This window comes from Prosopis cineraria, unplaced genomic scaffold, assembly GCF_029017545.1.
Source record: "Prosopis cineraria cultivar Desert tree isolate PC_DT_omini unplaced genomic scaffold, ASM2901754v1 PC5, whole genome shotgun sequence".
Lineage (NCBI taxonomy): Eukaryota > Viridiplantae > Streptophyta > Magnoliopsida > Fabales > Fabaceae > Prosopis > Prosopis cineraria.
Genome location: NW_026555336.1, coordinates 4,489,530 through 4,501,109, shown reverse-complemented (window position 1 = coordinate 4,501,109; position 11,580 = coordinate 4,489,530). Strand labels below are relative to the sequence as shown.

General features: G+C 29.7%; 1 protein-coding gene across 1 annotated transcript; it reads left to right on the top strand.

The window, feature by feature from the left end:
• The first annotated feature begins 5,594 nt into the window (after positions 1 to 5,594).
• Positions 5,595 to 6,330, top strand: LOC129312175 (phytosulfokines 3-like). The gene is made up of 2 exons (XM_054954798.1): positions 5,595 to 5,754; positions 5,903 to 6,330. The coding sequence occupies exons 1-2, from the start codon at positions 5,638 to 5,640 to the stop codon at positions 6,035 to 6,037; spliced, it is 252 nt and encodes an 83-aa protein (XP_054810773.1). The 5' UTR covers positions 5,595 to 5,637; the 3' UTR covers positions 6,038 to 6,330.
• The last annotated feature ends 5,250 nt before the right edge of the window (positions 6,331 to 11,580 follow it).

Sequence of the window (11,580 nt, the reverse complement as noted above, 5' to 3'; positions counted from 1 at the left end):
AGAACAAGCAATAGAATAAGCTCAGACACCTGCATTAACTCCATTTTAATGCAAAATGGAAGGACGGGCAAGTAATGAGGATGATCTTTTTTTTTTAAGTAAATATATACAAGAAATTAATTGCAATTAAAGCTGCATGGGATTTTAGAATTATTTGTACATTTCATGGGACTTTTTAGAAATTAAAATCTCTACATGGGACCTCTGTATGATTTTTCTCTTAGATATATGACACTCCCATATCGAGTAACTAAAGAATTAGTTATAACTAAAGACAAGTTTTAGTTCGTGATTAATGTAAAACTCTTATAATACTTAATTTGTGAGTTTGGTTTAGTGGAAAAATTATAGGAATGTAAAGGGAAGAGATAAAAAAAAAAAAACTGGAATGAAATAAGGCCCGAAAAATGATTTCTGAAATGTATTATGAAATAGACAAGAGATGTTAACCACATAATACTTGTTAGCTCAGTTCAGATAAGGATATAGTGATGAGATAAGATGGGGTGTAGTATAGGCCTTCTCTAATGTAGAGAGAAAATATTTTTCAAATAATGTTTGGTAGGATATATAAATTGGAAAAATAATAAAATAAAATGCCAAACACTGAAATACCTCTCAAAACAATTACGAGCTTTCAGAAGTGGGCAATGTTGACTTCGTCCCACATAATTCCATACTCCATCTGCAGTTATACAGTCCCATTCTTGTTTCTCCATTGAATGCAGTCTCTAGGACACGCGCGTCCTCCGTTGGAATGTTGTTATATTCCTTACCATCAAATCAAACGCAAAAAAAACACACATTTCCTTCTTTTTATTTTTACCAAAATTTAAAAGAAGAATAATATTTAAACGTCAAGGTGGATTTAATAAGATATGTTTGAGATTATATGATAAAATAAAAAGGAACAGCGATTGATGGAAGGAAATGAGATAAAGCAAGTGAGACGGCATAGAACGAAATGCATCAAACCATTATTTAGGAGTTTTATTAGAAGAATGAATGATTTTATTTTATCATTAGTTAATAATTATTATAAAATTAACATATTTGAATTATATATAATTTTTTTTTTCAATTTTAGAGTGAGAGGGAGTGAAAAAGTGAGAGGTGAGAAGGATGAGAGTAATTTTAAGACAATGTTATTTAATTTTTATAACTATTCCATTATCAAACTCTGGAATTGGGGGGACAAGAAAAAATAAGTTTAAGGTAGCTTGAAAGGTATAAAATTTTTAACCATCTCATCTCATTTTATTATATTACATCAAAAAATCCTAAACACTACCTAAAGGCAGTTAGGATTTTTTAAAAAAATAAGTTATAAATATTAAATCAAACAGTTATAAATATATGAAAATATTATTAATTATAAATTAAGAATTAAAACTCTTCATTGAGATTTAAATGTATTATCTATAATTAAAATTCATGAATTTGCAATTATTTAGATTGATATTTATAACTTAATTTTTAAAAATCTTTTTGAGGATCTAATTAATGTTAAATTGATCTTTTGGACCTAAATGTGATTGTCCTAAATTTAAATAATTAAATTTATATATTAAACATATTTTTTTCAATCAAATTAAATCAGAATATGTGACAGCTAAATTTAATAATTAAGTTAATAATATGAACAATAAAAGTTGGTCATAAGATAAACAATGCATTTTGGGAAAAAATCAATTTTTGTAATTTGATAAAGAATAATTTAAATTTATTTTTTACTTAAAAAATAATTTAAATTTATGACCATCTGACATTTGGGTTTTTTTCTCTCCGTTCATATACACAAAACGCGTTTCTTTCTACTATATCAGATGTGTGCAAAGATATTCCTACCAAGTAATTAAGATAGACAAAATCATATTTATATCCTGAAAGAATATTAATAAAGCGATTTTTTTATGACATGTTTTTCTTACCTCGACTTTACCTAGTGTTTATATATGGACCACAAAAATTCTTCTTTGACTCATTCATCAACCTATAATTATATTGGGCCAAAAAAAAAAAATAAGCCTAAGACGCAAATAATTAGTCTCTGATTCCACCGAATTTCCCACGTTAATATTCAAACAATTCCTCTTTTTTTGTATCATTAGTACTTTTCTTACATTCCTTTTCATATATTTTATTCAACCACCAACCTTCCCTTCTGCAGTTCCAAGTCAACATATCGATCATAACATAATATCAGTTCTTGCTTTTCAATACATGTAAGACGTTCAAATTTGTTACCAAATATTTTATTGTTAGTAATTGTTTAATTTTTTTAATTTTCAATGGAATATTGAAATGGGATTTGTCACGAGGTCGTGTCACAGAAATGAGAGAGATAATTAAGGTTTAATAATATGAACATGGAATATGTATACTAGTACTATAATATATTCAATGCATCTTGTAGCTTACACTTGTTTTAAAAACAAACGTTACGACAAGGAAGTTCTACGGCGTGACTGTGTGTCGGAGTTTGATTCTACGTTACAACTTTAATTTAGTCTTCGCCGAAAGCTGTGGCCTTTGACATCTCATCAAAGGGCTTAGTTCCATTAAACATTTAATTTAGGAATCTTACCTATTAGAATTAGATTATATGGTCATGAACATATATGTTACTTTATTTTAAAAATTCTTTTTATACCATTTTTTCTTGTCCATTATTACTAAACAATTTTTTTTCTAGGACAAATGAATAAATTACTCCATAAATTTTAATTTTAATACTACCATAAACTTTAAATTTGTTTATTATACAAATTATTTTCTTAACTTTTAAAAACAGTGTAATTTGATTCTTAATGTTAATAAAAATTGACTTTGATAATTGGTTGACCAGAAAAGAATAAAAAAATTATATAAAAGAACTAAAAATTACAATAAATGATCCAAAAATTATAGATAAGGACTAAAAAAGTTACATAAAATGATCCAAAAAAACTTTTGTTCATTTTTTTATAAATTTTGAAGTTTTTCTATATTATTCTCTGATCAACTATAATTAAAGTTAACTTTTATTAATAACAGAGGATAAATTGTATCATTTTTAAAATTTGATAAAAAAATTTATATAATAAACAAATTTAAGATTTATGGAACTACAAAATCTAAAATTTAGGAGATAATTTATTCATTTATCTTTTTTTTTACCATGTGTTTGGCTAGCTACTTTAATATATCAAAGCTCCCCTATGGAATGCTGCAACTCTCCGTGACGCTAAAAGCTCAGGAACAGGATCTAATCTTGTTTAAAAAAAAGAAAATTCTTTTTTTGCCCTCATGCTTTGTTCACGCTTAATTCTAATAAAAAGATCATGGCATCAAGCTCGGGAAAACATTTGCAGTGCGGATATTACTATTATATATAACATTTGAAATAATATTTTACTGTTAGATTGTTTTCGTAATCTCCGGCAAGACTCAAGAAGAGTGGGCATTTTTTTTTTGGGAGTAGTTTGTTTTATCTGTATTGGGAACAACAACAAATATATATATATATATATATATAAATTTATAATAATCTATAAAAATTTAAAAATAAAATCCCCACGAGAGAATGTGGCATTAGAATCTTGTAATTGAATCGCGTCAAAAGTCACAATATTGGTTGAAGCATTTTTTTTTAATTTTTTTTTACCTAAGTTAGTTTAAAGATTAACGACTAAAACAGTAATTAAATTGTAGTTAGACCAGTCATGAATAAATTAAAACATATATTTAAACTAGTTAAGAAACTGTTTTAATAATTTACTATTTCTCGGTTGACCAGATTCGTAATATTATGATGTACAGAGCACTACACAGCTACGTACGCACTCTCCTTGAAGGGTGCATATATGGATAACACCGATTCATATAAGAAACGTCATCACATGATCTCTGTCTCAAAACCACTAGGTACTGTTGGAAGTTGGGTGCTTATTGCTCATAATCCAAGAATTAAAAGAAAGCATTTTTGTTCAATAGAGCCAAGGGAAAAGCGTAGAAAGTCAATAATAACTCATTAATAAATGCCTCAGTCGAGATGCTCAATACCATACGTTGAAGACTAGTCCTCAAAAAGAGTGGTTATCAGTTTGTTGGCACCTAACATTGAGTTGGCCTTATCCAGATTCTCAACTTCGTTTCAACGCTAGCTTACTCACTGCATTTCAGGATGTAAACGTGAATCTCTCTTCTCACTTAAATTTGCTCAAATCAGAAAAAAATTGGCATACATTCCAAAATAGCTGATTCAGATTCGCTTCGTTCTATCTAGGTTGTGTCGTGTGTGAGTGCTTTCAAGATTCTTACACCTAAAATTATTTCAGGAATTGAAACAGAACAATCAACAATATATCACCAGTTGTACGGAAAAGTATTAAGCAGCAGTCACCCAAATGATAGAATGTTATGTTGAAATATTTATTTATTTATGGATTAATATTAATTAATAAGCCCAAACAGGTTGGTCGTTATGATTTTATGTGGACCGTGATAAGAGGACTACACAAGTGAGCTCAAGGGGCAGATGCTCAATCCACAACCCAATAGCTGTCAGTTATTCTCTATTTCTTAACTGATTGAGTCAGAGATAATAATAAAATATATAATTATTTATTATTTAATAAGGCGGTTACCGATCTGATCTATATAAGACGATTAGTCGATAACCGCACACACACGACTCATTCTTCCACCTAATTATCTCTGAACTCTCTGAAGACTTTGGAGACTTGTGAGTTGTGCATCTGTCTACACTCGAGGTAATTGAGTTTTCTCAAGTGCTCATGAATTTATCAGGTACGCACAAAATTACTTTATTTATCATATCTAATTATATATATGAATTGAGATATTAAACCCAACATGTTATTAATAGTGTTCCCTTTATCTCAAATTATAAGACACTTTTAAAAAAAATCTCGTGTACCAATAAATCTCATTAAATATACCTAACAACTTTATCTTTTTAAAATAAAAATATAAACTTTTCAAAATACTCATCATTTAATATATTGAAAAGAGAAGAGGCAGAAATCCATTATAGAGAAAGAAAAGGTAATATTAAAATTTGTACATTTAATGAAACATTAATCTATTTAAAGTATCTTATATTTTGAAACGAAAAAACACATTCAACAATGCCCTATAATTTGAACGGAGGGAGTATAAGTTACCTGTGCTTTATGCAAATAAATTATCAATTTTTTCACCAACAAGGAATATATTCTCAGGGCACTTTAGTGGTGCAGTAACGCAAAGCTAGCATTGGGAATCTGATTTTCCATGGCATTACATTACTACCTGATTCCTTTCATCCATCTATTTACAAAGTTAGATCTCTCTGCGCATTTCCTTAACCCCCACACCTTCTTTTCACTTTTTCTTTTAAAAAGCAGTTAAAAATCTGAACTCCAAGAGACATAGGTTTTGAGTGAAGGGTGAGAGCTCTAGAATACGATAACCTTTTTAAAAAAAGATAAATAAAAACTGTAAAAATGTCGACATCATAGAATGTCCAACTGTGACAATATGTAAACCTGTTCATACCAATACTGCCCGTTTCTGGTCCTCTATAAATAGGTTACTTCAAGCCTCCATATCAGAACTCACTGGATTTAATTTCTTCACATAAAATAAGCAAACATGGGAAAGCTCTCAGTTTTGTTCTTCACTTCCATCTTCCTCTGCTATATTCTGACACAAGCCTCTCGCCCTCAACCATCTGTTCTCAAGGATTCCTCCCCTGAGACGCCACACCTGGTTCGTTCAATTCAATGTTTTTTGCTTCCCCCCCCCCCCCAAGATGCTCTGTTTCTGGCTTAATGGATTTCATAACTTCCATTTCACGACTTTGATTCATACTTCATACATCCTAATATGGGGTCTGTTTATTTGTGATCGTGAGTAGGGTGTTGAAAGTGAAACAGAGCATGAGGTGACGGTCGACGAGAGATGTGAAGGAATTGGAGACGAAGAATGCTTGACCAGAAGAACGCTCGCGGCTCACGTTGATTATATTTATACTCAGAAGAATAAACCTTGAAGTATCCTTAGGCAGTAACTACATTTATATACTGCAAGAGTACTACTCCTTCGATATTATGGGGAAAAAAAGAGAGGAACTGTTTATGATAATATCGTGTAACTAATTTACAGAGTAAGTAGTCATTACCTATGTGCTTGTGATGTTTGTAAGGGTTTTTGTGTTTCTTCTTCCTATTTTATAGTTTATCATAGGTCTCAATCCCACGAGCGGACATGTTAAATAATCTTGGCGATATGTGAGCTTTTCAAGCGACTATGAATTAGTTCATATATGTAGGCTGTTCCATCTTCTGGGTTGTGATGTTTCAAAATCTGTACCTTAGATTAGAAAATAAAATAATGGGGTGTATTGAAGTCCATAACTGTGGATTTAATGCTACTGTAAATTATTCAATTACTGACAAATACAATATACTGCCTCTATTTTTATTTGTAGAAAAAACTATCATTTTTTACTTGTATTTTTATATAAGCAAAATCATTTATTTCAATGAGTATTTACCACATATTTTTTAAATTACCTCTTATAATTTACGTTAACGAAAAATAACTAATGTATACTTATATCGATTAATATAAGATATTTTAGTCTAATGATTTTTATTTTCAGACATAATTATTATAATCAATTAATTTTTTTTAAATTATATGATATAATTTTTTTATATATATAAAAACAGAGAGAGCAAGTGATAATAAAGACCAGTGAGATAGAGAAGACCATGGCTTATAAACCTTGATGGAGAAGCCTAGGACAGATAAATAAATCACAGCACATGTACATATGCTTTTGGCTGTTGCAGAACTTCAAGCACGCATCATATGATTCCTCAATAATTGTACTGCTTGAGCTATTTTCAATTTTAGCGTCGGCGAAGTGCACCAACTTTGAAATCAAGAGGAAACAGCAAGTACAGCATCTCATCGAGTGTGGAATAACTTTAATCTGATAAGAATGGAGTGGCAAATAGAGAACCCCTCCATCTATGTGCTGAGAGAAAATAATTCCATTGAAAGAGAATGAATCCATTCATGAAGATTCCGAGTCGCACCCTGTATAAGTAGAAGCCATGTGTCGAAAGTGGAGAAAAAATGGGAGTTTGAGAGGGCAATGGAGTCAATGATCTTTGAGATCGTAAATATGAAGACAAGTGGAGAGATGATTGGGCATTAGAAAGCAGTACCCATAGGATGGGGGCTGCTTTCTAATGCCCAATCCTATGGGTACTGCTAAGCCGCCCTAAGCGTAGGTAAGAGGTCAACTTTAATGAATTACTCTATGCGATTCATAATGTTGGATATTTTTAAAAAGTTTTGCTTGGTCAGAATTACAAAATATTGAATAATTTTTACAATTTTTTTAACTATATTATTACTTTATTTATTATTTTTTTAAAAAATAATCCATTAAAATTGTATAGATTATTTAATGAAAGTAAAATTAAGAAAGCATTCAATTATTTAAGAAATTAAATTTTTAACTTTCAAACAGCTTTTTTTTTAAAAACTATAAAGTACTCATTTGATTCTATTTATAAGGTAAATAAAATATTTATTTTGAACCTATTTATAAGGTAGTTCTATAATTTTTGTATTTATCTTTATCCTTTTATCTATTTTAAATGTTAGAAATGTTATCAAATGTTATAATGAAAATGTTATAATATTATATTTTTAAAATAAACATATTTAATATGGATAAAGTTAAAAATTTATTAAACTAAAAAAATATAACTTTGAGTCTATGCACTTTACTTACATTTTGCTATAAGTTTTTGCGTTTTTTTTTATGTTCTAAGTCTCTATATTTTTATTTTTCAGTGTTTTAAGTCATTTCATGAATAAAGTGTAGGGACTTTTGAGAAATCTAAAACACCGAGAATTAAAAAAATAGGAATCAAGAACATTGAAAAAAATGTAAGAACCTATAGTAAAATACAAGCAAAGTGTAGGGACCCAAAGTTATACTTTTCCTTAAACTTTTACACAAATTTAATTTTAATAAAATATATTTAAAATAATTTATAAATAAAAACAGAAAGAGTAATTAATAATAGTTAAAGCGCAAAAATATCTGAGAATTATTTTGACAAGGGAGCCTAATATCCTAAATTTTTAATTAAAACAATGTCATCATGAAACTTTCAACAAGGTGCGATACGACCCTACTACTAAATATAAAAACGTTACCTGTTAAAAATGAGTTTTGATTAAGGGCATTTTTTACCAATCTTTTCTTTTCCATTGTTTGACCTCCTTCGCCTTCCTTTTCTTCCTTCTCTCTTCCTTTTTCTCCTTCTTCTTCTTTGACAAAGCGATGGGAATCGCATATCGCTTGGATGATGCTATGAAGATTGAGGGAGCTGGGGCGATACCCCCAGATGGTGAGATGGTGGAGAAGGCAAAGCATATCATCAACGTTATGATTCTTGGAGCAGAGCCTGTGAATCTTCTTTGTCTAGTAAGTCCTATTAGGGATGCTCTCTACTTGGGCCTTCGTTTTCAAATCTAGCATTATTAGGCTTCCATGAATGGACAAATGAAGAGGTGCTCAGATATCTAAATGTGATTAGAAGCGAGAGGATGGGGATATAGTTTTCGCAACCTGCTCTCGTTCGAGAGAGAAATCTAGGATCCAATGAACCTGGCATTCCGACTTCTTGGTGTGTCTAACATTAGATTAGAGATAGAAATTTTTTGACTTTTGACTTTTCCTTCGGTGATGAATCAAGTGGAGATGAACTTGGCATGGTGGCAGAAGAATTTGATGATGACGTTCTCGCCGCTAAGGAGGGGGCAAGTCTAGGATGAACTAGAACCTCCAAATCTTTATCTTTCTCCTACCTGCAATTTCTACCTCTCCAAGCTGCTATCCATGCTTTCTTCCTTGTTGAGTCTTGCAAGATATCTCCTCCTCACTTAGTGAAAATTCGCTTTCACTTTAATCATGATTTTTTTTTTTTTTACTTATTCACTGTTATTTCTATCTGCTGCCCATTGAGTTAGGATTCAGCTATTATTATATAGGTTAGTAGTTAGTGAGTTCATAGGAGTTTAGCCGCTCAATCCAAGAGATGGGTGGCCATCAAAATGCCATGGGGTTTGACATGAGCAAGAGACAATCCTAGATTGCATGTCATTGGGCTCAAGCACAAATGTTTATGAAATCGCAATTCGCTCCATGTCTATAGTCAAGCCTCTTGCTTTGACTAATCCTTTTTTTGGGTTGTCTTCTTTTACTTAAGATCTTCTTGTTTTCTTGAATTAGGTTCAAATTTTTGGAGGCTCTTCCATTGTTTCTCAAAGGGAGTTTGGCATTTCATCTTACCTGCTCGTGTTGGAAAATTAGGGATTGAGTGGCACCTCTCACTTAGTTCAATGTATGTCTGACTCTAATTTTATTGTTCCTTCCTATGCAAGTGGAAGCTTCTTTGAAATGGTTGGCACTTCCCCCAACTTGAGTTGATGCTTTCGTCTAAGGGGCAGGGGCTTGATACATTCGTTTGATCATGTTCTTCCATTCAATGGCGAATGAAACCATAGGAGAAAGGGAGGTCAAAATGGTAAAACGTCCATAGTCATACATCATTTTTAATTGTCAACGTTTTCATATTTAATGGTGGAATGATATTGCTGCAAACAAAAGTTGAAGATATCAATAATTTCAAGCAAAAAAATTTTAAAATATTTTTACCTTTTAACTCAATTAATAATGCCCTCTATTATGGACAGCAGGGGGTTTATAGACAGAAAGGGGTTTGTGGTCTTCTGAATTCCATGCGTGCGTATAATACTCAAAGTCGGCAACTAAGGCCCAACCCTTTTGGTTTGATCTGTACAGGACTCTTTGTAAATGGGTTGGAATGACCAAAAGAAAGGGAAAAGAAAAAAAGAAAAAGAAAAAATAATTTCAGCTTGCCCCGTCATGATCTCTCCTTCTTCTCTGCCTTTTTTTTCCTTTTTGTCCCGAAGGCTAAAACTTGGAGAACAAAATTAAGCTAAATTAGGTTTCATGGGCTAGTTATAGTGAACTATGTTATTAAGAAAAATCGAGAATAGATAGTTTTGGGTTATATAAAATGTAATTAGTTGATAGGACAACATTTCCAGTTTTAAATCAATCCTTCATTTCAAGATGATTATCACTTTAAAATTTGACCAACAGATGAAAGTTATTAAATGTTTTATATTACAACAAAATATAGTAGTATTTGATTAAAATATTTTCTTTTAAACATCTTTAGTTATTTTTGATACTCCTTAGGAATATTATTTTTCATTAATGAGTGAAAAAATAGTATAAAAATAGTTTTGCTTTCAACCTTTCATTGAACTTATAAAAGTAGTTTAGGCTATTTTCCATAATCTTGTTGTCTGGGTTTGGTAGGCGTTTTTTGGGCCATTATTAGTTGTCGGCCTTTTCATCGCAGGACCTTTATTGCTGGGGTTTGTTTTGGTTTTTATATTTTTCGTAATGAAATTATCATCTTTTGGGGCAAAAATCCCAAGTTCCAAGTAAAAATCATTTTGAAGCATAGGGACTTTATAAATATAATCAATGACGTCATTATGTCATCAATTAATTTCAATATTTCAAATATGAACTATCTTTGTTGGCCCAAAAAATATGAAATATCTTTAAAATGTTTATGACAACGTGTAATTGTAAATTTCATATAATACATAAGAAATTACTTCATGAGATGATTAAGAACCCGTTTGTTTAAGATATAAAAATAAATAATTTTTAATTAGTTTAAAAATTTATTAAAATAGATTTATTTTGTAGAGATTTTATAAGAAGCAAACATTATTTTATATTTAATTACAATAATAAAAAATTATTATTAGTTAGTTATTTTTAAATTATATAATATCTTCTTCAATTTTTGTTTTACAAAAAAATATATTTATATTATTTTAAAATTTTATGATATTTTTGCGTATCCTTCCTTTTTTAAATATTCTTTCTCATTTACCTCATTAGATTATTTTCAGAAGCTATTCAAAGTAGCTTCTTAAAATAATTGGAAATATATTTATTTTCAAATTATGATTATTTCTAAAAGCTTAAACAAACATAATAAAAACTCAAAGAATAATTTTTTTAAAAAAATAATTTTTTAATAAAATAAATTAAAACAAACGGCCCTAAATCAATATATTTAATTATTTGCATCTTGCTTTATGTTTATTAATCAATATACCTCAACTTCATTATGTTTCGCTTCATACATGTTATGAGTGCTTGTTTTTTTCATTTCACTTTCTATTTATATGTTCTGCGGCCCTATTTATCGATAATAAAATCTCAGTTAGTAATTGCATTCCTAGGAGTAAATATTTTAAATAATTAAAATTATAAGAGTTAACATCTGAAGACTTAATTATAATTGGATTAGAATTCTAAGAACTTAATTATAATAAATTAAAATTTAAAAATTAAATTATAACTGAATTAAAATTATAAGACTAAATTAATGTTTTCTTAAATTTTTAATCTTGGGATAAAAAATTAATGTTTTTAAGAGTACGGATCTA

What these genes read in the sequence shown, in the direction of transcription:
- LOC129312175 (XM_054954798.1), top strand. Translation starts at nt 5,638, where the DNA reads ATGGGAAAGCTCTCAGTTTTGTTCTTCACTTCCATCTTCCTCTGCTAT. An exon ending in CCCCTGAGACGCCACACCTG is followed by an intron (nt 5,755 to 5,902) that starts GTTCGTTCAATT and finishes GATCGTGAGTAG; the next exon opens with GGTGTTGAAAGTGAAACAGA.